Source organism: Salmo salar, chromosome 12 (assembly GCF_965601325.2).
Source record: "Salmo salar chromosome 12, fSalSal1, whole genome shotgun sequence".
Taxonomy (NCBI): domain Eukaryota; kingdom Metazoa; phylum Chordata; class Actinopteri; order Salmoniformes; family Salmonidae; genus Salmo; species Salmo salar.
Genome location: NC_138302.1, coordinates 8,980,438 through 9,007,966, shown reverse-complemented (window position 1 = coordinate 9,007,966; position 27,529 = coordinate 8,980,438). Strand labels below are relative to the sequence as shown.

The 27,529-nt window shown below is 44.1% G+C and overlaps 1 protein-coding gene across 1 annotated transcript; it reads right to left on the bottom strand.

The window, feature by feature from the left end:
- Positions 1-6,976: 6,976 nt before the first annotated feature.
- Positions 6,977-12,542, bottom strand: LOC106564078 (uncharacterized). Its single transcript, XM_014130067.3, has 2 exons — positions 11,903-12,542; positions 6,977-8,415 (listed from the first exon to the last, which is right to left on the bottom strand). Exons 1-2 carry the CDS (start codon positions 12,201-12,203, stop codon positions 7,466-7,468), a joined length of 1,251 nt encoding a protein of 416 aa, XP_013985542.3. The 5' UTR covers positions 12,204-12,542; the 3' UTR covers positions 6,977-7,465.
- Between the last annotated feature and the right edge of the window lie 14,987 nt (positions 12,543-27,529).

Sequence of the window (27,529 nt, the reverse complement as noted above, 5' to 3'; positions counted from 1 at the left end):
CTCTCCTAAACAGGTGTTCTACTCTGCTAGCAAGCACCTCTCCTAAAAGGGTATTCTACTCCTCTAGCCAGCGCCTCTCCTAAACAGGTGTTCTTCTCCCCTAGCCAGCGCCTCTCCTAAACAGGTGTTCTACTCCCCTAGCCAGCGCCTCTCCTAAACAGGTGTTCTACTCTGCTAGCCAGCACCTCTCCCAAACAGGCGTTCTACTCCGCTAGCCAGCACCTCTCCTAAACAGGTGTTCTACTCCCCTAGCCAGCACCTCTCCTAAACAGGTGTTCTACTCCGCTAGCCAGCACCTCTCCTAAACAGGTGTTCTACTCCCCTAGCCAGCACCTCTCCTAAACAGGTGTTCTACTCCCCTAGCCAGCACCTCTCCTAAACAGGTGTTCTACTCCCCTAGCCAGCACCTCTCCTAAACAGGTGTTCTACTCTGTTAGCCAGCACCTCTCCTAAACAGGTGTTCTACTCCCCTAGCCAGCACCTCTCCTAAACAGGTGTTCTACTCCGCTAGCCAGCACCTCTCCTAAACAGGTGTTCTACTCCGCTAGCCAGCACCTCTCCTAAACAGGTGTTCTACTCCCCTAGCCAGCACCTCTCCTAAACAGGTGTTCTACTCCGCTAGCCAGCACCTCTCCTAAACAGGTGTTCTACTCCCCTAGCCAGCACCTCTCCTAAACAGGTGTTCTACTCCCCTAGCCAGCACCTCTCCTAAACAGGTGTTCTACTCCCCTAGCCAGCACCTCTCCTAAACAGGTGTTCTACTCTGTTAGCCAGCACCTCTCCTAAACAGGTGTTCTACTCCCCTAGCCAGCACCTCTCCTAAACAGGTGTTCTAATCCGCTAGCCAGCACCTCTCCTAAACAACTGTTCTACTCACCTAGCCAGCACCTCTCCTAAACAGGTGTTCTACTCTGCTAGCCAGCACCTCTCCTAAACAGGTGTTCTACTCCGCTAGCCAGCACCTCTCCTAAACAGGTGTTCTACTCCGCTAGCCAGCACCTCTCCTAAACAGGTGTTCTACTCCGCTAGCCAGCACCTCTCCTAAACAGGTGTTCTACTCCGCTAGCCATCCCCTCTCCTAAACAGGTGTTCTACTCCGCTAGCCAGCACCTCTCCTAAACAGGTGTTGTACTCCGCTAGCCAGCACCTCTCCTAAACTGGTGTTCTACTCCGCTAGCCAGCACCTCTCCTAAACAACTGTTCTACTCCCCTATCCAGCACCTCTCCTAAACAGGTGTTCTACTCTGCTAGCCACCACCTCTCCTAAACAGGTGTTCTACTCCGCTAGCCAGCACCTCTCCTGAACAGGTGTTCTACTCCGCTAGCCAGCACCTCTCCTAAACAGGTGTTCTACTCCGCTAGCCAGCACCTCTCCTAAAGAGGTGTTCTACTCTGCTAGCCAGCACCTCTCCTAAACAACTGTTCTACTCCCCTAGCCAGCACCTCTCCTAAACAGGTGTTCTACTCTGCTAGCCAGCACCTCTCCTAAACAGGTGTTCTACTCTGCTAGCCAGCACCTCTCCTAAACAGGTGTTCTACTCTGCTAGCCAGCACCTCTCCTAAACAGGTGTTCTACTCTGCTAGCCAGCACCTCTCCTAAACAACTGTTCACTCCCCTAGCCAGCACCTCTCCTAAACAGGTGTTCTACTCCGCAAGCCAGCACCTCTCCTAAAAACCTGTTCTACTCCCCTAGCCAGCACCTCTCCTAAACAGGTGTTCTACTCCCGTAGCCAGTGCCTCTCCTAAACAGGTGTTCTACTTCACTAGCCAGCGCCTCTCCTAAACAGGTGTTATACTCCCCTAGCCAGCACCTCTCCTAAACAGGTGTTCTACTCCGCTAGCCAGCACCTCTCCTAAACAGGTGTTCTACTCCCCTAGCCAGCACCTCTCCTAAACAGGTGTTCTACTCCCCTAGCCAGCACCTCTCCTAAACAGGTGTTCTACTCCCCTAGCCAGCACCTCTCCTAAACAGGTGTTATACTCTGTTAGCCAGCACCCCTCCTAAACAGGTGTTCTACTCCCCTAGCCAGCACCTCTCCTAAACAGGTGTTTTACTCCGCTAGCCAGCACATCTCCTAAACAACTGTTCTACTCACCTAGCCAGCACCTCTCCTAAACAGGTGTTCTACTCTGCTAGCCAGCACCTCTCCTAAACAGGTGTTCTGCCCGCTAGCCAGCACCTCTCCTAAACAGGTGTTCTACTCCGTTAGCCAGCACCTCTCCTAAACAGGTGTTCTACTCCGCTAGCCAGCACCTCTCCTAAACAGGTGTTCTACTCCCCTAGACAGCACCTCTCCTAAACAGGTGTTCTACTCTGCTAGCCAGCACCTCTCCCAAACAGGCGTTCTACTCCGCTAGCCAGCACCTCTCCTAAACAGGTGTTCTACTCCCCTAGCCAGCACCTCTCCTAAACAGGTGTTCTACTCTGCTAGCCAGCACCTCTCCTAAACAGGTGTTCTACTACCCTAGCCAACGCCTCTCCTAAACAGGTGTTCTACTCCCGTAGCCAGCGCCTCTCCTAAACAGGTGTTCTACTTCACTAGCCAGCGCCTCTCCTAAACAGGTGTTCTACTTCACTAGCCAGCGCCTCTCCTAAACAGGTGTTCTACTCCCCTAGCCAGCACCTCTCCTAAACAGGTGTTCTACTCCCCTAGCCAACGCCTCTCCTAAACAGGTGTTCTACTCCCGTAGCCAGCGCCTCTCCTAAACAGGTGTTCTACTTCACTAGCCAGCGCCTCTCCTAAACAGGTGTTCTACTCCCCTAGCCAGCACCTCTCCTAAACAGGTGTTCTACTCCCCTAGCCAGCACCTCTCCTAAACAGGTGTTCTACTCCCCTAGCCAGCACCTCTCCTAAACAGGTGTTCTACTCTGTTAGCCAGCACCTCTCCTAAACAGGTGTTCTACTCCGCTAGCCAGCTCCTCTCCTAAACAGGTGTTCTACTCCGCTAGCCAGCACCTCTCCTAAACAGGTGTTCTACTCCCCTAGCCAGCACCTCTCCAAAACAGGTGTTCTACTCCGCTAGCCAGCACCTCTCCTAAACAGGTGTTCTACTCTGCTAGCCAGCACCTCTCCTAAACAGGTGTTCTACTCTGCTAGCCAGCACCTCTCCTAAACAGGTGTTCTACTCTGCTAGCCAGCACCTCTCCTAAACAACTGTTCTACTCCCCTAGCCAGCACCTCTCCTAAACAGGTGTTCTACTCCGCAAGCCAGCACCTCTCCTAAACAGGTGTTCTACTCTGCTAGCCAGGACCTCTCCTAAACAACTGTTCTACTCCCCTAGGCAGCACCTCTCCTAAACAGGTGTTCTACTCCCCTAGCCAGCACCTCTCCTAAACAGGTGTTCTACTCCCCTAGCCAGCACCTCTCCTACACAGGTGTTCTACTCCCCTAGCCAGCACCTCTCCTACACAGGTGTTCTACTCCGCTAGCCAGCGCCTCTCCTAAACAGGTGTTCTACTCCCGTCCCCAGCGCCTCTCCTAAACGGGTGTTCTACTTCACTAGCCAGCACCTCTCCTAAACAGGTGTTATACTCCCCTAGCCAGCACCTCTCCTAAACAGGTGTTCTACTCCGCTAGCCAGCACCTCTCCTAAACAGGTGTTCTACTCCCCTAGCCAGCACCTCTCCTAAACAGGTGTTCTACTCCCCTAGCCAGCACCTCTCCTAAACAGGTGTTCTACTCCCCTAGACAGCACCTCTCCTAAACAGGTGTTCTACTCTGTTAGCCAGCACCTCTCCTAAACAGGTGTTCTACTCCCCTAGCCAGCACCTCTCCTACACAGGTGTTCTACTCCGCTAGCCAGCACCTCTCCTAAACAACTGTTCTACTCACCTAGCCAGCACCTCTCCTAAACAGGTGTTCTACTCTGCTAGCCAGCACCTCTCCTAAACAGGTGTTCTACTCCCCTAGCCAGCACCTCTCCTAAACAGGTGTTCTACTCCGCTAGCCAGCACCTCTCCTAAACAGGTGTTCTACTCTGCTAGCCAGCACCTCTCCCAAACAGGCGTTCTACTCCGCTAGCCAGCACCTCTCCTAAACAGGTGTTCTACTCCCCTATCCAGCACCTCTCCTAAACAGGTGTTCTACTCTGCTAGCCAGCACCTCTCCTAAACAGGTGTTCTACTCTGCTATCCAGCACCTCTCCTAAACAGGTGTTCTACTCTGCTAGCCAGCACCTCTCCTAAACAGGTGTTCTACTCCGCTAGCCAGCACCTCTCCTAAACAGGTGTTCTACTCCGCTAGCCAGCACCTCTCCTAAACAGGTGTTCTACTGCGCTAGCCAGCACCTCTTCTAAACAACTGTTCTACTCCCCTATCCAGCACCTCTCCTAAACAGGTGTTCTACTCTGCTAGCCAGCACCTCTCCTAAACAGGTGTTCTACTCCCCTAGCCAAAGCCTCTCCTAAACAGGTGTTCTACTCCCGTAGCCAGCGCCTCTCCTAAACAGGTGTTCTACTTCACTAGCCAGCGCCTCTCCTAAACAGGTGTTCTACTCCCCTAGCCAGCACCTCTCCTAAACAGGTGTTCTACTCCCCTAGCCAGCACCTCTCCTAAACAGGTGTTCTACTCCCCTAGCCAGCACCTCTCCTAAACAGGTGTTCTACTCTGTTAGCCAGCACCTCTCCTAAACAGGTGTTCTACTCCCCTAGCCAGCACCTCTCCTAAACAGGTGTTCTACTCCGCTAGCCAGCACCTCTCCTAAACAACTGTTCTACTCACCTAGCCAGCACCTCTCCTAAACAGGTGTTCTACTCTGCTAGCCAGCACCTCTCCTAAACAGGTGTTCTGCCCGCTAGCCAGCACCTCTCCTAAACAGGTGTTCTACTCCCCTAGCCAGCACCTCTCCAAAACAGGTGTTCTACTCCGCTAGCCAGCACCTCTCCTAAACAGGTGTTCTACTCCGCTAGCCAGCACCTCTCCCAAACAGGCGTTCTACTCCGCTAGCCAGCACCTCTCCCAAACAGGTGTTCTACTCCCCTATTCAGCACCTCTCCTAAACAGGTGTTCTACTCTGCTAGCCAGCACCTCTCCTAAACAGGTGTTCTACTCTGCTATCCAGCACCTCTCCTAAACAGGTGTTCTACTCCGCTAGCCAGCACCTCTCCTAAACAGGTGTTCTACTCCGCTAGCCAGCACCTCTCCTAAACAGGTGTTCTACTCCACTAGCCAGCACCTCTCCTAAACAACTGTTCTACTCCCCTAGCCAGCACCTCTCCTAAACAGGTGTTCTACTCCGCAAGCCAGCACCTCTCCTAAACAGGTGTTCTACTCCGCTAGCCAGCACCTCTCCTAAACAACTGTTCTACTCCCCTAGGCAGCACCTCTCCTAAACAGGTGTTCTACTCCGCTAGCCAGCACCTCTCCTAAACAACTGTTCTACTCCGCTAGCCAGCACCTCTCCTAAACAGGTGTTCTACTCCGCTAGCCAGCACCTCTCCTAAACAGGTGTTCTACTCCCCTATCCAGCACCTCTCCTAAACAGGTGTTCTACTCTGCTAGCCAGCACCTCTCCTAAACAGGTGTTCTACTCCCCTATCCAGCACCTCTCCTAAACAGGTGTTCTACTCTGCTATCCAGCACCTCTCCTAAACAGGTGTTCTACTCTGCTAGCCAGCACCTCTCCTAAACAGGTGTTCTACTCCGCTAGCCAGCACCTCTCCTAAACAGGTGTTCTACTCCGCTAGCCAGCACCTCTCCTAAACAGGTGTTCTACTCCACTAGCCAGCACCTCTCCTAAACAACTGTTCTACTCCCCTAGCCAGCACCTCTCCTAAACAGGTGTTCTACTCCGCTAGCCAGCACCTCTCCTAAACAGGTGTTCTACTCCCCTATCCAGCACCTCTCCTAAACAGGTGTTCTACTCTGCTAGCCAGCACCTCTCCTAAACAGGTGTTCTACTCTGCTAGCCAGCACCTCTCCTAAACAGGTGTTCTACTCCGTTAGCCAGCACCTCTCCTAAACAGGTGTTCTACTCCGCTAGCCAGCACCTCTCCTAAACAGGTGTTCTACTCCGCTAGCCAGCACCTCTCCTAAACAACTGTTCTACTCCCCTATCCAGCACCTCTCCTAAACAGGTGTTCTACTCTGCTAGCCAGCACCTCTCCTAAACAGGTGTTCTACTCCCCTATCCAGCACCTCTCCTAAACAGGTGTTCTACTCTGCTAGCCAGCACCTCTCCTAAACAGGTGTTCTACTCTGCTAGCCAGCACCTCTCCTAAACAGGTGTTCTACTCTGCTAGCCAGCACCTCTCCTAAACAGGTGTTCTACTCCGCTAGCCAGCACCTCTCCTAAACAGGTGTTCTACTCCGTTAGCCAGCACCTCTCCTAAACAGGTGTTCTACTCCGCTAGCCAGCACCTCTCCTAAACAGGTGTTGTACTCCGCTAGCCAGCACCTCTCCTAAACAGGTGTTCTACTCTGCTAGCCAGCACCTCTCCTAAACAGGTGTTCTACTCCCCTAGCCAGCACCTCTCCTAAACAGGTGTGCGTTTCTTTCGCCTCCAGCTGTTATCGCCACAAGACAGTTCAATGGAAATACACCAAACTTTCTAAATATCAACCAAAATTACTGGACAAGTTAATGAAAACCTATCTACTGTCATAAAAAAAATCATATAAAAATAACCAGACATGTTTTCTCTTACATCTTACAGATAATAATGTCCCCTACCCCGATATAGACGCTGAATAGGAATACACATTATTAATAAATACTGTTATGAACAGGTAGTGTTCATTTTTTGGGGTACTGTTTTGGGGTATTGTTGTAAACTTGCTCTTTTTCACATCCAAAGTTTTTTATCTAGATGAGACCATACTATTCCTTTAAAGCCACACTGTAAGAACAATCTTCCAAGTGGGGGACCGACGATGCAGATGTCAACCATGGAGCACATGCATCACATGCAAACATAACCGGATTATCTGTAGAGGAATGACACACACACACAGAGAGAGAGAAAGAGCCAAGAGTTTGAAAATAACAATTTAATCAAAGAAAGCATACAAATGGAATCTGATGTGCTCTATACTCAAGACATGAATTCATGTCTTGAGATTTGTTTTAAAACATACCAATTCTTTTTTTTGTAGGCTTTATCCAATTAGATTTCATATGGCATAACAAACAGCACTCATTTTCTGTAACAAATATGAGACAATGGGAGCACTGTGTATGTGTTCTCTCATGAATTCTAAGTATGTGTGATGTACTAGATCTCTTTCCACACTGGGAGCAGTGGTAAGGCTTCTCCCCGTTCTCTTCTCCCCTGTGTTTGTTACCTCATGGTCCTTCAGGTTCCCTAACTGGGTAAATATCTTTCCACACTGGGAGCATTGATATTGTTTCTCTCTGGTGTGGATTCTTTCATGCTCTGTCAGTTGCCTTAACAAGGTAAATCTCATTCCACAGTAGGATCAGTGGAAAGGCTATTCTACAGAGTTTGTTAGCTCATGTTAATTTTATTCTACAGTGGGAGAAATAACAAAAGACTTCACGCTTGTGTGTACTTTCTCATGCTGTTTCAGTTTGCCTAATTTCTTAAAACTCTTTCCACACTGGGAGCAGTGGTAAGGCTTCTCCCCTGTGTGTGCTCGCTCATGTATTTTCAGGCTCCCTAGCTGGTTAAAACTCTTTCCACACTGGGAGCATTGATAGGGCTTCTCTCCTGAGTGTATTCTCTCATGTGTTTTCAAGTTACATGACATGGTGAAATTCTTTCCGCACTGTGAGCAATGGTAAGGCTTCTCTCCTGTGTGTGTTCTTTCATGGTATTTCAGGTATGCAGACTGGGCAAAACTATTTTGACACAGGGAGCATTGGTAAGGCTTCTCTCCAGTGTGTATTCTCTCATGTCGTTTCAGGCCGTTTAACCGGCTAAATCTCTTCCCACAGTCTGAGCAGTGGTAAGGCTTTTCTCCAGAGTGTAAACCTATATGTCTTTTCAGGGAATCTGATGAGGTAAAACTATTTTCACACTGGGAGCATTGGAATGGTTTTTCTCCTGTGTGTACACTCTTATGCAATTTAAGATGCGATGACCGGATGAATCTCTTTCCACACTGGGAGCATTGGAACGGCTTCTCTCCTGAGTGTATTCTCTCATGTGATTTCAGTGAACCTGATGAGGAAAATTTCTTTCCACACTGGGAGCATTGGAAAGACTTCTCTCCTGAGTGTATTCTCTCATGTGATTTCAGGGAACCTGATGAGGAAAATCTCTTTTCACATTGAAAGCAGTGATAAGACTTCTCTCCTGTGTGCATTCTCTTATGTTTTTTCAGGTGTCCTAACTGGATAAATCTCTTTCCGCACTGAGAGCAGTGATGTGGTCTTGCTGATTTGGACATCACTGGGTCTGGTTCCTCGGAGGGACACGTCCCACTTTCAGAGTAAGAGTCTGGTCTCTCTCCTGCCAAAGACAGAGTATTTTTCAGTTTAACAGAGAATTTCCAGAGTGGGCTCTCTGTTACCTTTGAAGTAATGACCATTTTACACGTAGAAATTGACATTATAGGCTATTAACCTCTCTAGGGGGTGTGGGACGGTAGCGTCCCACCTGGCCAACATCCAGTGAAATTGCAGAGCGCCAAATTCAAAAACAGAAATACTCATTATAAAAATTCATAAAACATACAAGTGTTATACATCGGTTTAAAGATGAACTTCTTGTTAATTCAACCACGGTGTCAGATTCCAAAAAGGCTTTACAGCGAAAGCAAACCATGCGATTATCTGAGAACAGCGCCCAGCAGACAAATCATAAACAGTTACCAGCCAAGTAGAGGAGTTACACAAGTCAGAAATAGCGATAAATTTAATCACTTACCTTTGATGATCTTCATATGGTTGCACTCACAAGACTCCCATTTACTCAATAAATGTTCGTTTTGTTCAATAAAGTCCCTCTTTAAATCCAAAAACCTCAGTTTTGTTTGCGCGTTTTGTTCAGTAATCCACAGGCTCAAAGGCAGTCACAACAGGAAGACGGAAAATCCGAAAAGTATCAGTAAAGTTTGTAGAAACATGTCAAACGATGTTTATAATCAATCCTCAGGTTGTTTTTAGTCATAATAATCAATCATATTTCAACCGGACAAAAGCTTTGTCAATATAAAAGGAAAACAAGAAAGGCGCACTCTCGGTTGTGCGCATGAAAACCTCTGGGACACTGAATGGTCCACTCATTCAGAGTGGTCTTACATCTCATTTTTCAGAATACAAGACTGAAACAATTTCTAAAGACTGTTGACATCTAGTGGAAGCCATAGGAAGTGCAATTTGAGTCCTAAGTCAATGGAATCTGTATAGGCAGTCTACGGAAAATTACAAATATAAAAAAAATCCCACTTCCTGGATGGATTTTTCTCAGGTTTTCACCTGCCATATCAGTTATGTTATACTCACAGACATTATTTTAACAGTTTTAGAAAGTTTAGAGTATTTTCTATCCAAATCTATATGCATATCCTAGCTTCTGGGCCTGAGTAACAGGCAGTTTACTTTGAGCACGCTTTTCATCCGGAGGTGAAAATAGTACCCCCCTACCGTAATGAAGTTAACCAATCACAGCCCTCCTTTATGATTGCACATTCAGTAAACCACCAGCAGAGGGAGTTTCCTTTGAATCCATTTTCCCATTCACTGTGTTGGTGGTGCTTAATACAATTGATCATAACTTCAAAAGTATCAGAGAGCCTACTCTGGAAATGTACATTTACATCCTTTGGCAGTCGCTCTTATCCAGAGCGACTCACAGTTCATCATCAACTCATCCTTGACCGCTGGCTACGTCCCTTCCATCTTCAAGAGAGCGAGAGTTGCACCCCTTCTGAAAAAACCTACACTCGATCCCTCCGATGTCAACAACTACAGACCAGTATCCCTTCTTTCTTTTCTCTCCAAAACTCTTGAACGTGCCGTCCGTGGCCAGCTCTCCTGCTATCTCTCTCAGAATGACCTTCTTGATCCTAATCAGTCAGGTTTCAAGACTGGGCATTCAACTGAGACTGCTCTTCTCTGTGTCACGGAGGCTCTCCGCACTGCTAAAGCTAACTCTCTCTCCTCTGCTCTCATCCTTCTAGACCTATCTGCTGCCTTTGATACTGTGAACCATCAGATCCTCCTCTCCACCCTCTCCGAGTTGGGCATCTCCGGCGCGGCCCACGCTTGGATTGCGTCCTACCTGCAGGTCACTCCTACCAGGTGGCGTGGCGAGAATCCGTCTCCGCACCACGTGCTCTCACCACTGGTGTCCCCCAGGGCTCGGTTCTAGGCCCTCTCCTATTCTCGCTATACACCAAGTCACTTGGCTCTGTCATATCCTCACATGGTCTCTCCTATCATTGCTATGCAGACGACACACAATTAATCTTCTCCTTTCCCCCTTCTGATAACCAGGTGGTGAATCGCATCTCTGCATGTCTGGCAGACATATCAGTGTGGATGACGGATCACCACCTCAAGCTGAACCTCGGCAAGACGGAGCTGCTCTTCCTCCCGGGGAAGGACTGCCCGTTCCATGATCTCGCCATCACAGTTGACAACTCCATTGTGTCCTCCTCCCAGAGTGCTAAGAGCCTTGGCGTGACCCTGGACAACACCCTGTCGTTCTCCGCTAACATCAAGGCGGTGACCTGATCCTGTAGGTTCATGCTCTACAACATTCGCAGAGTACGACCCTGCCTTACACAGGAAGCGGCGCAGGTCCTAATCCAGGCACTTGTCATCTCCCGTCTGGATTACTGCAACTCGCTGTTGTCTGGGCTCCCTGCCTGTGCCATTAAACCCCTACAACTCATCCAGAACGCCGCAGCCCGTCTGGTGTTCAACCTTCCCAAGTTCTCTCACGTCACCCCGCTCCTCCGCACACTCCACTGGCTTCCAGTTGAAGCTTGCATCCGCTACAAGACCATGGTGCTTGCCTACGGAGCTGTGAGGGGAACAGCACCTCCGTACCTTCAGGCTCTGATCAGTACCTACACCCAAAGAAGTTCACTGCGTTCATCCACCTCTGGCCTGCTCGCCTCCCTACCTCTGCGGAAGCACAGTTCCCGCTCAGCCCAGTCAAAACTGTTCGCTGCTCTGGCACCCCAATGGTGGAACAAGCTCCCTCACGACGCCAGGACAGCGGAGTCAATCACCACCTTCTGGAGACACCTGAAACCCCACCTCTTTAAGGAATACCTAGGATAGGATAAAGTAATCCTTCTACCCCCCCCCCCCCCCCCCCAAAAAAAGATATCGATGTACTATTGTAAAGTGGTTGTTCCACTGGATATCATAAGTTGTATGCACCAATTTGTAAGTCGGTCTGGATAAGAGCGTCTGCTAAATGACGTAAATGTAAAAGTAGTGATTGTGCATAGAGTGGAAAGGTTTGTTCAGCTTTGAAATCAATGTATTTTTTTTGTTTGGCATACATTTAAAGTAAGAAATCTGAGTCTCGCGATTCCATACCTTTAACAATTCCTACTACAGAACAAATTATTGAAAGTGTAGAACTTCAGTAGAATGCCCATTTAAAGGGGCAATCTGCAGTTGCTACGTCCACTTTTTTGGACTTCTACATGAATTATATGTACCCATTGATTCTTGAAAATATAAGTTATTAATACCTCATGAGCTTAGTTCAACTGTCATACCCCATCAGAACCCACTATATACAATCAAAACAAGGTTAAAACTATCATTTTAGATGGTCAGTCTTTGCATCCATAGTTCTGTCTATGAATTTGAGAGTGGTTACATTTCATCAGCCCGATCCCTCAGATTGTTATAGAAACAAGGGGTGGGGATCCCACTTTGATATTGTTTCAACTGCAGATTTCCCCTTCAAAACCACTCATTTGGATCAACAACTGCAGCGCTTGTGCCCATGTTTTTAAGATAGTACTCACTGGTGTTAATCAGATCTCCAGTCTGCTCTTCTTCCTCCTCCAACGTGACAGTAATCTCCCCCTCCTCTTCTTTCACTGTGACAGTCATCGCCTCTTCCTCCCCTTTCACTCCGAAAACGTCATCCTCTTCCTTCACAGTAACATCCTCCTCTTTCACTCTGAAAGCTTCTTCTTCTTCTTCTTTCAATGTAACAGCTTCATCTTTTTTAACTGTGACAGCCTCCTCTCCCTCCTCCTCTTTCACGAGAGCTTCTTTCTCTGTCCAGCAGACCTGCTCTTCTTTAGCAAGGGACAAACTCATAGTCGAATATGTTAGCTAGCTAGTTAGCATTAGCGAATAGCCCAGTAACGTTACTAGGCTAAGTTAATAAGTAATCTGACCGACAACGTAAATATGACATTTTATGAAGTATAGTAAATAAGCAGATAGTGTGTTTAAAACACGGCGGTTAATATACACCAACAATTGTCAATGAGCTCCAATGTTTCGGTTTTATGTTGGCTAGCTAGCTGTGAAGATGGCTGAATCAGTAGCAGTGTTGTAGCTGTTGTTGAAGAAGCGTCCCGCACCGTCCATTAGATTATACGTCACGCAAGAGGCACCAGCTGAAAGACCCAATTGCCATCTGCTGACTCACGTGGGTAATGCAATTGAACAAAAATAATATTCTTGCAATTAATTAAACACTTGGCAGGTTTTCATTTACCCAGGATAATTCGAAAAGCAATGTCCCAAAAAGAAAATCATTGCGACTTGTGTAACAGAACCGGCAGGAGAAATCTTCAAAAGATACCATTTTAGTCTCAGTTAAGCAGGGCTGGAATTGTCTTTTGTATAACTTTCTTCATTGCAACAAAAAAGTGATGGATGATGGAAAATGTGCAGTTGGGGCTGTAACACAGGGTTATAAACTGTATGTTTCATCTAGTATAACACCCAGCATTCGGCTCAGAGTTACACCCAGCATTCGGTTACCCAGCATTCGGCTCAGAGTTACACCCAGCATTCGGCTCAGAGTTACATCCAGCATCCGGCTCAGAGTTACACCCAGCATTCGGCTCAGAGTTACACCCAGCATTCGGCTCAGAGTTACACCCAGCATTCGGCTCAGAGTTACACCCAGCATTCGGCTCAGAGTTACACCCAGCATTCGGCTCAGAGTTACAGTGCCTTCAGAAAATATTTATACCCCTTGACTTTGTGACGACCCTCCCACTCTGTCTGCCGTATTCTCTCTCTCTGTTCTTGTTTCTTTATTAGGATGCCGGTGGGCGGAGTTGGAAGGGTCGTCAGCTAAATGGGAAACACCTGGGCTCGGGTGTGTCCCAGGATAAAGGCACCTCTTCCACAGTCATTGGGGAGACTCTCTCCACGTTTTCTCCCAAACACAATCCGTTCAAAATCCCGGATGAGCCCCCACTTGTTACGAACCGGCTCAGAGTTCGCAACAAAAGGGAGACAACGTGGAGACAAGGAGTATCAAAATATATATTTATTAAATAAAGTAACTAAGTAATTAACAATGGTGTGTGTAATCAGTAATCAGTAGTGTAAGTGAGTGTTTTGCATACCTGAATGTAATAATGCAGGGTGTTGAAAAGTGCCAAAGCAAATAACCAAAAAGCCACAAAAACTACACAACCAAAATCAACAAAGTGTCTGCGTGGAGAGAGTCTCCCCAATGACTGTGGAAGAGGTGCCTTTATCCTGGGACAACCAGTTAATTGACAGGTGTGACAAGTTTTGATAAAATCAGAAACATCTCTCTTCAATCTAGGCCAAAAAAATGTCTTAATATGCGATTGTAGGTTTTCCTCACACCCATATGTCCAGCAACGTCGTTGTGAGAAGTGGTCAACACCAACTCACGAAGCTTAACTGGTACCACAACCTGGCTAATCGCCTCCCCCAGAAAACAACTACCATGAGACATCCACTTTCTCATCAGGACATCCTCTTGGAGAAAAGATCCATGTGCGACCTAGTTACTGCGTCGGTAAATGAGAATACCACAAAGAAGTCTCTTACTGTTTTCCCTGTTATCCCGTTATCTGTACCCCGCTCCGATCTAATCGATGCGCAACGGACTGACCCCACATTAGAGAGAGTTGCGTGACCAAATTGTGCCTGTGGAACAGTTGGGAGATGTCGCACATGGATCTTTTCTCCAAGAGGATGTCCTTATGAGAAAGTGGATGTCTCATGGTAGTTGTTTTCTGGGGGAGGTGATTAGCCAGGTTGTGGTACCAGTTAAGCTTCGTGAGTTGGTGTTGACCACTTCTCACAACGACGTTGCTGGACATATGGGTGTGAGGAAAACCTACAATCGCATATTAAGACATTTCTTTTGGCCTAGATTGAAGAGAGATGTTTCTGATTTTATCAAAACTTGTCACACCTGTCAATTAACTGGTTGTCCCAGGATAAAGGCACCTCTTCCACAGTCATTGGGGAGACTCTCTCCACGCAGACACTTTGTTGATTTTGGTTGTGTAGTTTTTGTGGCTTTTTGGTTATTTGCTTTGGCACCTTTCAACACCCTGCATTATTACATTCAGGTATGCAAAACACTCACTTACACTACTGATTACTGATTACACACACCATTGTTAATTACTTAGTTACTTTATTTAATAAATATATATTTTGATACTCCTTGTCTCCACGTTGTCTCCCTTTTGTTGCGAACTCTGAGCCGGTTCGTAACAACTTATTTCACATTTTGTTGTGTTTAAGCCTGAATTCAACATGGATTAAATAAATACAAATTCTCATTCATCTAAACACAATACCCCATAATGACAAATTGATGTGATATGTTTGCAAATTTATTGAAAATGCAATATAGAAATATCTCATTTACATAAGTATTCACACCACTGATTCAATGCATGCCAGAATCACCTTTGGCAGTGATTACAGCTGTGAGTCTTTCTGGATACATCTCTAAGAGCTTTGCACACCAGGATTGTACAATATTTGCACATTATTATTCCATAAAATTCTTCAAGCTCTGTCAAGTTGCTTGTTGGCTTTGTGTTTTAGGTTATATACTTTGGGTGGTGTATCCATACACCCAGTCACTACAAAGATACCGACGTCCTTCCCAATTCAGTTGCCAGAGAAGCAGGAAACTGCTCAGGAATTTCACCATGAAGCCAATGGTGACTTTAAGACAGTTACAGAGTTTAATGGCTGTGATAGGAGAAAAGTGAGGATGGATCAACAACATTGAAGTTACTCCACAATACTAACCTGACAGAGTGAAAAGAAGGAAGCTTGTACAGAATACAAATATTAATCAAAAAGTTTGCAAAAAGGCACTAAAGTAAAACTGCAAAACATGTGTAAAAAAAAAAGTACTTTATGTCCTGAATACAAAGTGTTATGTTTGGGGAAATTAACAAAACACATCCCCGAGTACCATTCTTCATATTGTCAAGCATGGTGGTGGCTGCATCATATTATGGGCATGCTTGTCATCGACAATGAATATGGAGGGTTTTTTTAAATAAAAATAAACAGAAATAAAAATGTTTCTAAAAATATGTGTTCACTTTGTCATTATGATGTGTTGTGTGTAGATGGGTGAAACAAAAATCAATTGAATTCAGGCTGTAGCAAAACAAAATGTGGAACAAGTCAAGGGGTTTGAATACTGTCTGAAGGCACTGTATAATAAGGATGCATTTGATCCAACAACGTCTTGTTGTTGGTTCCCACTCTTTGTAGCTGGAACAATACAGTACATCATACAGTATTCAAGTGTAGAACTTCAGTAGAATGCCCCTTTGACATTTTAACCTTCTGACCCTTAAACCCTTTTCTAAACCGGCTGGTAAATCATGTGTTCACAGTGGATTTACAAGTTGATGTGACAAAAAAATCTTAACTTGAACTTGATTGATCGACTCCCCCAGCCCTCCTGCAGCAATTGACATCATTTGTATATCCTTTATATTTATTTTATTTGGACTTTTATTTAACTAGTCAAGTCAGTTAAGAACAAATTCTTATTTACATTGACGGCCTTCTTTTGGGTTTCTGCACATCAGTGTTGTGGCAGTAAATCAGTCACCAAAGATATGAGATGAAAGGCACCGTTCCTGTTACGTGCAGGACTATGTAAATAAATAGTTCAAATGTAAAAAAATATCATGCTCCATGGTGTCAAATAATCACTATTGATTAAAAGTCATCTATCAAGTAAACCCTATAATTATAATAAAACACTGCACTTCATCCATTTTCTCAACCTGTAGTCTGAACATGTGGGAAACATGGTGGAAGAAGCTAGATCATTTGACATTTAAAGAGGCATTCCAAAGGATTGGAAACTACCTCGTTATTTTATAAACTACCTGTTTTGGACTCAACGTGTCAATGTATGGCTCATAGACCTACATGCATTATAACCCACCTGTAGTCCTCTCCCAGCTGGGAAAGGCACAGAATCCTTACATTTTTACCTGCCATCGTTCATGTCATTTACTGAGTGTGCGGATTGTTTGGCGACATGCGCTTACCATTAGTCAAATGAGACACTCGTGTTTGTTTGAGTCAGACGCTTAGTATTTTGAGAATTACTTTCACCAAACAACCCAGTCTCATAACGTTGGCTGTTCATTAATGTGTAATTATTCCGTGATTAAACTAATCACGGAATAGAAATTAACTAGGAAGTCGGGGCACCACGGGAAAATTTGGTTTAAAGAGTTACAATTTCCCGAATTGAACTCTTTTCAGATATTTTCATATCTTATCGATTAGTCACTTATTTATGTATTATTACCTCAGTCATATTCAAAGTTGCGCAAAGCCTTGGATATCTGCATGAACCCTAGCGTAAATTATGAATCAGCGATATTCAAATTGGCATAATTATTTATTTACTAACTAACTAAATAATCACACAGAATTACATAAACACACACAGGATAGGTTATACATTGGTTACTCACATGATACACTGAATAGTCCCTATGGGACTAAACCGATATGACAGCTTGGTAGACAAAGGAAAGGGGTGAGTACAGATAAAGAGTGGGAAAAACAAAGTGGACCCATGTACATACAGTTAATAACCACGCTCATGGAAATGCTAACCCTTTTGCACATGAACAGCCGCTCATTCGAAAATAAATTGCAATTTACATATTTACAAGTGTATAGCTTTGTTGTCACTCTCTGTGATCGCCGATCCGTCTGCTGGATAGTCAGTCGACAGAAAGTCTCTGGTTTGTCCACCAGAGATCAAAGTATTTTGTAGTTGTAGCTTGTTATAATGGATACGTCAGGCGTATCAATGGTTGTTCGATAGTGAAAAGTTGTCTAGAATGGATCTTTCAGAGTACCATTCGTCGTTCAATCAGTCGCGTTTACCAGACTAAAGTACTCAAACAGCTGCAGACCGAATTACTAGTGTTCAGTTTTGTAGAGATTTTCTTCTTAACCATTTGTAACTTATGGACTGCGTCCCTACGTCCTCTGGTCTGTATTTAAATTGCCAACCATGTCACTACCGTTCCATGCTCTCTGTTCTCAATGGTTGATTACTCAGGTCACAGCTAGAACCACTTCACACACCGGCAGCAACCCGGGATGTTTTGGTCGAATGTAAATTTCGTCCGAAGTGGGTTTTATACTGGAGTAGAGAAGGGGGCGTTCCATGACACCAATGTAAATGTCTGTGCTCACAGGGGGGCGTGGCCACTGCCTGATCATAAGTTACTATGGCAAACAATTCTCATTTAGAACACTAAAACACTAAAATACTTTCAAAAGTATTCTTATGCTTAATCATTTATTTTATACAACATTCAGATGCAAACCCCATAGTTGAGAAGTATTTACAAACAAACATACAGTAATGTGGGCCTCCTGTCTTTCATGAGGTCACCAAATGAAACAAATTCGACACGGTCATTCGATTTCCCACCGACCATTCGAACTGTCCGGATTTACAGAAATATGGTTTCATCATTCAACCTTTTGATGTTAAAGTTTGGCCAAGTCTCTCTCTGTGTCCCGCAGTCACATATTCCAATTCCAATTCTACAGACCCAGAAGCAGAGTATTTAAGACCGTCATAAAACTGTGGAGAGAGAGCGAGCGAGGGGGGGGGGGCACGTCATGACACCATGATTTCCTTTGTTTGATCAAAATGATCCAGAAGAATAAGACCCAACGTTGCCATGATAACCCCGATAGCAGGGCATCACTGCCTGGTATGGCAACTGCTCGGCCTCCGACCGCAAGGCACTACATTGATTAGTGCGTATGGCCAATATATCACTGGGGCCAAGCTTCCTGCCACCCAGGACCTCTATACCAGGCGGTGTCAGAGGAAGGCCCAAAAATTGTCAAAGACTCCAGGCACCCTAGTCATAGACTGTTCTCTCTGCTAGCTAACTTAACTACCTAGCCAGCTTATCTAGCTAGCTTAACTACCTAGCCAGCTAGCTAGTTTAATTACCTAGCTAAACTGCCTGTGTTTATGTGAAATCTCTCTTTCCACACTGGGAGCAGATGTAAGGCAACTCCCCAGTGTGTGGTCCATGGTCTTTCAGGTTCCCTAACTAGGTAAATATCTTTCCACACTGGGAGCAGTGGAAAAGCTTCTCTCTTTCAAGGCTTCAGCAGAGTGTGTTAGCGCATGCTTTTTCAGGTATCTTGACTGGGTGAAACTCTTTCCACACTGGGAGCAGTGGAAAAGCTATTTTCCTGTGTGTGTCATCTCATGTGTTTTCAGTCTCCTTAACCTGGTAAAACCCTTTCCACAATGAGAGCATTGGAATGGATTTTCTCCTGTGTGTATTCTTGTGTGCTCTTTCAGATGCGATGACTGAATAAATCTCTTTCCACACTGGGAACATTGGAAAGGCCTCTCTACAGTGTGTGTTCTCTCATGTTTTTTCAGGTCCCCTGGTGAGAAGAATGTATTTTCACACTGGGAGCATTGATATGGTTTCTCTTCGGTGTGCGTTCTTTCATGCACTTTTAGATACCCTGATCGTCCGAAACCTTTCCCACAATGTGAGCATTGATAAGGCTTCTCCTCCCCTGTATGTATTCTCTCATGCGTTTTCAGGCCCCTGAGGCTTTTCTTCTGTGTGTGTCCACTGATGTGTTTTTAAAGTCCATAACTGAGTAAAACTATTTCCACACAGGGAGCAGTGGAAAGGCTTCTCTCCTTTGTGTATTCTCTTATGTTTGATCAGGCCCCCTAACTGAGTAAAACTCTTTCACACAAGAAGCAGTGGAAAGGCTTCTCTCCTGTATGTGTCCTCTCATGAGTTTTCAGGTTCCCTATCCAGGTAAAATTCTTTCCACAATGGGAGCACTGGAAGGGCTTTTCTCCAGAGTTTATTCTTTCATGTTCTTTCTGGCTCCCTAACTGGGCAAAACTCTTTCCACAATGGGAGCAGAGGAAGGGCTTTTCTCCTGTGTGCAATTTCTTATGCATTTTGAGGTGCCATGATTGGGTAAAACTCTTTCCACAATCGGAGCAGTCGTGAGGCTTCTCTCCTGTGTGCCTTCTCTCATGCATGTTCAAGTGCCATAAACGGGTAAAACTCTTTCCACACTGGGAGCAGTGGAAAGGCTTTTCTCCTGTGTGTGTCCTTTCATGTCTTTTCAGGCTATATAACCTGGTAAAACTATGTCCACAATGGGAGCAGTGGAAGGGCTTTTCTCCTGTGTGTGTCCTCTCATGTCTTTTCACGTGCAATAACCGGGTAAAACTATTTCCACACTGGGAGCAGTGGTGTCGTCTTGCTGATGTCTCTGGCTCTGGTTCCTCTGAGTCTGGTCTTTCTCCTGCCAAAGACAAACCCAGAGTGTTTATTTAAATAGAGACCTCAATTAAACCTCCATATAATACAACTGTCTTGCTATGAAGTTTAATCTAAATCAGATCCCTCAATAACCTGGGGCCAGTAAAAAAATATGATTTAAAAAAACAAAATGATGTAGAGTTCCAACTCGAATCTTGCCGTCATGGAATGTCATGTTTTTAGGCTGAACAGAGCTCTATAATAGATAAAGGACTACAGTATTTAAATCAATGTCATAGGCTGCATTTGATCCATTGATAATAATGTTTTGTTGGTGGCCCACTCTTTGATGGTAAACATCTTACATTGTGGCTTTAAAGGGATATTGTGAGATTCTGGCAACTAGCATTAGTGCAATGACTGAAAGTCATATCCTGGTTAGAATTGGCTACTGAAAGTACCTCTAACGTCCTTCACATCATCCGCTGAGACATAAAAATGATATCCACGAGTTCATCTGACTCTGGGAAAGTCGATAAAAATGCCTGAATCTCACAGTATCCCTTTAACAATTCCTATACTGGACAAAAATATAAATAGGAAAACTTGTTTTTTATGAAGCTGAACATGACAGAATGGACATTTTTGTAAAATCATATATTTATTTTTATACAAATTATACTTCTCAAAAGGCAACAAATTGGTGGTATGGCCCAGTAGGCAATGTAACCAATCATAGCCCTCCATTTACTTGTATCATTAAACATCTTGCAAATCACCAGCAGAAGGTGAACTTTTTGAATCCATTTTCACATTCATTCTGTTGGTAAAGCTGTTGGTAAAGAATTGAATCATAACTGTAAAAGTAGCAGAGATCCCACTCTAACATTGATATGCCCATAGAGTATATTATGTTCAACAATATTTTTTTTTTAAATGTGCTAAGTGTGTTTCTATATTTCAATATTCATAAATAACACTACTCATATTCTAGTAAAGCTTCATATTACAACTTTTTTTCTTTGTATCACCTACAGATGAAACATTATGGAGTCTTAAAGGAGGCCTAGGTAAGGCCAAAATGTCACAAATATTGTAACTTCAAGTAATTATTTCTCAATTATGCTTTAAGATACAAATGTCAAATTTATGTCAACAATCCTTCCTCCAAATGACCCTTCTATGGATTAAATGTGGTGAAAATTACAGAGTAAGAGGCCAGGTCTCAAAAAAGCCCACAATCAGAGTAGGAGGCTAGAAATGTAATGTCATGTGTACTAGGTAAAGTATATTATTTAAAACAATATGTCAAACATTTTACAAAATCAAAAAGGGTACTTCTGAGCCTACTAATATGTTGAATAAATGAATGTGAAAAATTAATTGCATTTCTGAATCTAGACATACTCCATATTTTAAGGCTCACTATAAGGAGAATAATGACAACAAGATGTTGTCTGTATCATGTCTGGTTTACAGATCATAGGTCTGACAGTATAATGACAACAAGATGTTGTCTGTATCATGTCTGGTTTACAGATCATAGGTCTGACAGTATAATGACACCAAGATGTTGTCTGTATCATGTCTGGTTTACAGATCATAGGTCTGACAGTATAATGACACAAAGATGTTGTCTGTATCATGTCTGGTTTACAGATCATAGGTCTGACAGTATAATGACACCAAGATGTTGTCTGTATCATGTCTGGTTTACAGATCATAGGTCTGACAGTATAATGACACCAAGATGTTGTCTGTATCATGTCTGGTTTACAGATCATAGGTCTGACAGTATAATGACACCAAGATGTTGTCTGTATCATGTCTGGTTTACAGATCATAGGTCTGACAGTATAATGACACCAAGATGTTGTCTGTATCATGTCTGGTTTACAGATCATAGGTCTGACAGTATAATGACAACAAGATGTTGTCTGTATCATGTCTGGTTTACAGATCATAGGTCTGACAGTATAATGACACCAAGATGTTGTCTGTATCATGTCTGGTTTACAGATCATAGGTCTGACAGTATAATGACACCAAGATGTTGTCTGTATCATGTCTGGTTTACAGATCATAGGTCTGACAGTATAATGACACCAAGATGTTGTCTGTATCATGTCTGGTTTACAGATCATAGGTCTGACAGTATAATGACACCAAGATGTTGTCTGTATCATGTCTGGTTTACAGATCATAGGTCTGACAGTATAATGACACCAAGATGTTGTCTGTATCATGTCTGGTTTACAGATCATAGGTCTGACAGTATAATGACACCAAGATGTTGTCTGTATCATGTCTGGTTTACAGATCATAGGTCTGACAGTATAATGACACCAAGATGTTGTCTGTATCATGTCTGGTTTACAGATCATAGGTCTGACAGTATAATGACACCAAGATGTTGTCTGTATCATGTCTGGTTTACAGATCATAGGTCTGACAGTATAATGACACCAAGATGTTGTCTGTATCATGTCTGGTTTACAGATCATAGGTCTGACAGTATAATGACAACAAGATGATGTCTGTATCATGTCTGGTTTACAGATCATAGGTCTGACAGTATAATGACACCAAGATGTTGTCTGTATCATGTCTGGTTTACAGATCATAGGTCTGACAGTATAATGACACCAAGATGTTGTCTGTATCATGTCTGGTTTACAGATCATAGGTCTGACAGTATAATGACAACAAGATGATGTCTGTATCATGTACGGTTCACAGATTTTGGCTAAATGTATAGAATTGAAAGAAAGTGTGCTTTAAAACTGCTATGTTTTCTTTGCACCCCATGACAACATGCGTAGTTTGAAACCTGCAAAATTCTCTCCACCAAACAAGAGGGGTGTGAACAGTTTGTGTCAAGAACAGTGCTTGTGCCCATAGAAAGACATGGAGTGTGCGCGGGATGTTCCCCAATACTGGAAGCCCCCCCCCCCCGAGTGAAAAAGTTTGGGAACCCCTGGTCTAATCCACACACACCGTTGTTCTTACTTGATGACATTGAATCTGAATCTCCCTCTTCTCCTTCTCTCACAGTTCCACTCAGCCCTGGAGTTTTCCTGCAGTTCATCAGCCGCACAGACACCCTCTTCAGACCCCACATTAAGGCATTACCGGGAGAGGCACGACCTGGGGACTCGGGGAGAGGGGAGGGGTGTGGGAGAGATGGGTCCTGAAAACCACAAAATTAAAGACAATCAATTTAGGGTGGGAAAAACTCTCCTGCCTGACAAGGAATTTAAAATTCTCAAAAGTCTTTACAGTCTTTCCCTTGAATCCTCTCATTCTCTGGACCTCCTGCTATAAATGCATTAGAGAAGAATCCTTGAATCCTCTCATTCTCTGGACCTCCTGCTATAAATGCATTAGAGAAGAATCCTTGAATCCTCTCATTCTCTGGACCTCCTGCTATAAATGCATTAGAGAAGAATCCTTGAATCCTCTCATTCTCTGGACCTCCTGCTATAAATGCATTAGAGAAGAATCCTTGAATCCTCTCATTCTCTGGACCTCCTGCTATAAATGCATTAGAGAAGAATCCTTGAATCCTCTCATTCTCTGGACCTCCTGCTATAAATGCATTAGAGAAGAATCCTTGAATCCTCTCATTCTCTGGACCTCCTGCTATAAATGCATTAGAGAAGAATCCTTGAATCCTCTCATTCTCTGGACCTCCTGCTATAAATGCATTAGAGAAGAATCCTTGAATCCTCTCATTCTCTGGACCTCCTGCTATAAATGCATTACAGAAGAATCCTTGAATCCTCTCATTCTCTGGACCTCCTGCTATAAATGCATTGGAGGAGAAAGTCCAAGAGGAGGAACCTGTATTTACCAAGTACATTTACATACAGTGAGCTCCAACAGTATTGGGACAGTGACACATGCTGTTGTTGTTTTGTCTTTGTAGTCCAGCACTTCGGATTTGAAACGATACAATGACTATGAGGTTAAAGTGCAGACTGTCATGTCTAATTTGAGGGTATTTTCATCCATATTGGGTGAAACGTTTAGAAATTACACAACTTTTTGTACAATCTCCCCCTGATTTTAGGGGACCAAAAGTATTGGGACAAGTTCACTTTTATGTGTATTAAAGTAGTAAAAGGTATTTTGTCCCATATTCCGAGCACACAATGATTACATCAAGCGTATGACTCAACAAACTTGTTGGATGCATTTTCTGTTTTGGTAGTGTTCCAGATACTTTTGTGCCAAATATAAATGAATGGTAAATAGTGTATTGTATCATTTTGAAGTCACTTTTATAGAAAATAAGAATAGAATATGTTTCTAAACACTTCTACATTAATGTGGATGCCACCATGATTACGGATAATCCTGAATGAATGGTGAATAATGACGAGTGAGAAAGTTAGCGAGGCTAAAAAAATATCAACCAAAAAACACATAGTTCGTTTTCATGAATTTATACGATAAGCTTATATTCTATACTCACACCACCCTCTCTCTGCGTCGTCACCACCACCACCAAACTGTCTGGGACTCATGGGTGCCACGCTACTCTTCCTGTATCTTTCTGATGTGCTCTTTCAATGTAGAGCTCTGGGAGGGCCAGAAAAGAGTATATTGCCTCGTTTTTGGCTCTGTAAAGGGAAGAGTTTGACTATCGGTGAAAACAGAGGGTGTAGCTTGCTCTCTACCGTCATATGATTTCAGACATATTCCTCATCATCCTAGGATCTTCCGTCGGAGAGCAATTGACGAGCGAACTCTGAATACAAACGACACTAAAATGGAGGTCACCAGAATGCCTATATAAAACCACACATCGGTTCAACAACTGTATAGTTTGTGCCCGTTTTTAAGACAGTACTCACTGGTTTTAATCGGATCTTCAGTCTCCTCCTCTTTCACTTCAAACGGTTGCTCCTCTTCTTTCACTGTGACAGCCTCCTCTTCCTCTTTCACTGTGACAGCCTCTATCCCCTCTTCCTTTTTCACAACAAACGGTATTTTCTCTTCTTTCACTTTAACATCCTGTTCTTCTTTCAACGTGATAGCCTCCATTTCATATTTTTTCATTCTGAATGCTTCTTCCTCTCCTTTCACTGTAATATCATAATCTTCCTCTTTTACGACAACGTTCAGCCTAAGAGCTTCTTTCTCCATCCAGCAGACCTCTTCAATAGCAGGGGGGGGGGGGGGGAATAACTTTGTGAGTTCATGGTCGGGGATGTTAGCTAGCTAGCATTATCGACTACCCTGGTGCTAGGCTCCGAAGCGAATTAAGTTTAAATCAACTAGTACATACGTTAACAGAGCTGTGTTTAAAACACTGGGATTCGTGTAGTTACACAACAACGGTATTCAGAGCTTCAATGTTTCGAATTCATGTTGGCTAGCAAGCTACGGAGGTGGTTGAATCAGTAGCCGTGTTGTTGTTGAAGAAACATCCGGTTCCGTCCACAGGATTATACGTCACGCAAGAAGCGCCACCTAAAAGACTCACATTGCCATCTGTTGACTGGAGTGGGTAACACAGTTTAGAAGAAATATTCACTACCTTATTTATTCTGGCAAACAATGTCTGAATGACATAACAAATAATTCCAAATAAGCAAATATGTTTTCTCTTTTTTTACAGCCAATATATTCCTCTAAATCCTGGATATGAATATGTACATACTGAATATATGCTGAATATATACTGAATATATACTGAATACATCAAATCAAATCAAACTTTATTTGTCACATGCGCCGAATACAACAAGTGTAGACATTACCGCGAAATGCTTATTTACAAGCCCTTAACCAACAGTGCAGTTCAAGAAGATTTAAGAAAATATTTACCAAATAAACTAAAGTAAAAAATTATAAAAAGTAACACAATACAATAACAGTAACGAGGCTATATACCGGGGGTCAATGTGCTGGGGTACAGGTTAGTCGAGGTAATTTGTACATGTAGGTAGGGGTGAAGTGACTATGCATAGATAATAAACAGTGAGTAGCAGCAGTGTACAAAACAAATGGAGGGGGAGGGTGTCAATGTAAATAGTCCAGTGGCCATTTAAGTAATTGTTCAGCAGTCTTATGGCTTTGAGGTTGAAGCTGTTAAGGAGCCTTTTGGTCCTAGACTTGGCGCTCCGGTACCACTTGCCGTGTGGTGGCAGGAAGCTCGGCCCCAGTGATGTACTGGGCCATACGCACTACCCTCTGTATTTATTTTTTTATTTAACTAGGCAAGTCAGTTAAGAACAAATTCTTATTTACAATGACAGCCTACCGGGGAACAGTGGGTTAACTGCCTTGTTCAGGGGCAGAATGACCGATTTTTACCTTGTCATCTCGGGGATTCAATCTCGCAACCTTTCGGTTACTGGGCCAATGCTCTAACCACTAGGCTACCTACCGCCTTACGGTCAGATGCCGAGCAGTTGCCATACCAGGCGGTGATGCAACCAGTCAGGATGATCTCGATGGTGCAGCTGTAGAACTTTTTGAGGATCTGGGGACCCATGACAAATCTTTTCAGTCTCTTGAGGGGGAAGGGTGTTGTCGTGCCCTCTCGCCGGCTGTCTTGGTGTGTTTGGACCATGATAGTTCGTTGGTGATGTGGACACCAAGGAACTTGAAACTCTTGACCCGCTCCACTACAGCCCCGTTGATGTTAATGCAGGCCTGTTTGGCCCACGTTTTCCTGTAGTCCACATCAGCTCCTTTGTCTTGCTCACATTGAGGGAGAGGTTGTTGTCCTGGCACCACACTGCCAGGTCTCTGACCTCCTCCCTATAGGCTGTCTCATCGTTGTCAGTGATCAGGCCTACCACTGTTGTGTCGTCAGCAAACTTAATGATGGTGTTGGAGTTGTGTTTGGCCACTCAGTCATGCGTGAACAGGGCATACAGGAGGGGACTACGTACACACCCCTGAGTGGCCCCAGTGTTGAGGATCAGCGTGGCAGACGTGTTGTTGCCTACCCTTACCACCTGGGGGCAGCCCGTCAGGAAGTCCAGGATACAGTTGCAGAGGGAGGTGTTTAGCCCCAGGGTCCTTAGCTGAGTGATGAGCTTCATGGGCACTATGGTGTTGAACGCTGAGCTGTAGTCAATGAACAGCATTCTCACATAGCTGTTCCTTTTCTGGGATTTTTTATTTCAGCTCATGAAACATGGGACACTTTACATGTTGCATTATATTTTTGTTCAGTGTAGATCTTCCAGCAAGGCAATTACCCCAAGCACACATCAAAATCCACAAATAAATTATTAATTGTCCACAAAAATCAACATTTTTCAATGGCAATCTCAGTCTCTGGACTTGAACCCAATTGAAAACCTGTGGTTTGAATTGAAGAGGGCGAGTCCGTAAGCTCAGACTGAAGCATATCAAGGATCTGGAAAGATTCTGTATGGAAGAATGGTCTTAGAACCAATGTGAACTCTAATGTCATAAAACCTTTCAGACAAAATGCTCTGTACTGTTATCCTTGCAAGTGGAGGGTGCTGGATTATTGAAAACAAGGGCTACCAATAATTGCTTTATTACTTGTTAAACAACTTGTAGTGCGTGTCATCAGAAGGGGCCACCGTCGCAATGTAAACAACAGCCAAATGCAAACAATGGAGCAAATAGCCTGATTAACTGTAGAGGAATGACACAGGAAGATAAACAAAGAAATAACATGCACACACAAACACAAATGGCTAAAGTTTGAAACATATAATTTAATCACAGGTTGTTTATATGGAAACTGACATACTCTATATTCAAACTGACGTGACATTTCTGTAAAAAAATAAATACAACAATAAAAACACTGTACAATTCGATTTCAGGTGACATGAACCAAAACACATTCCCAAT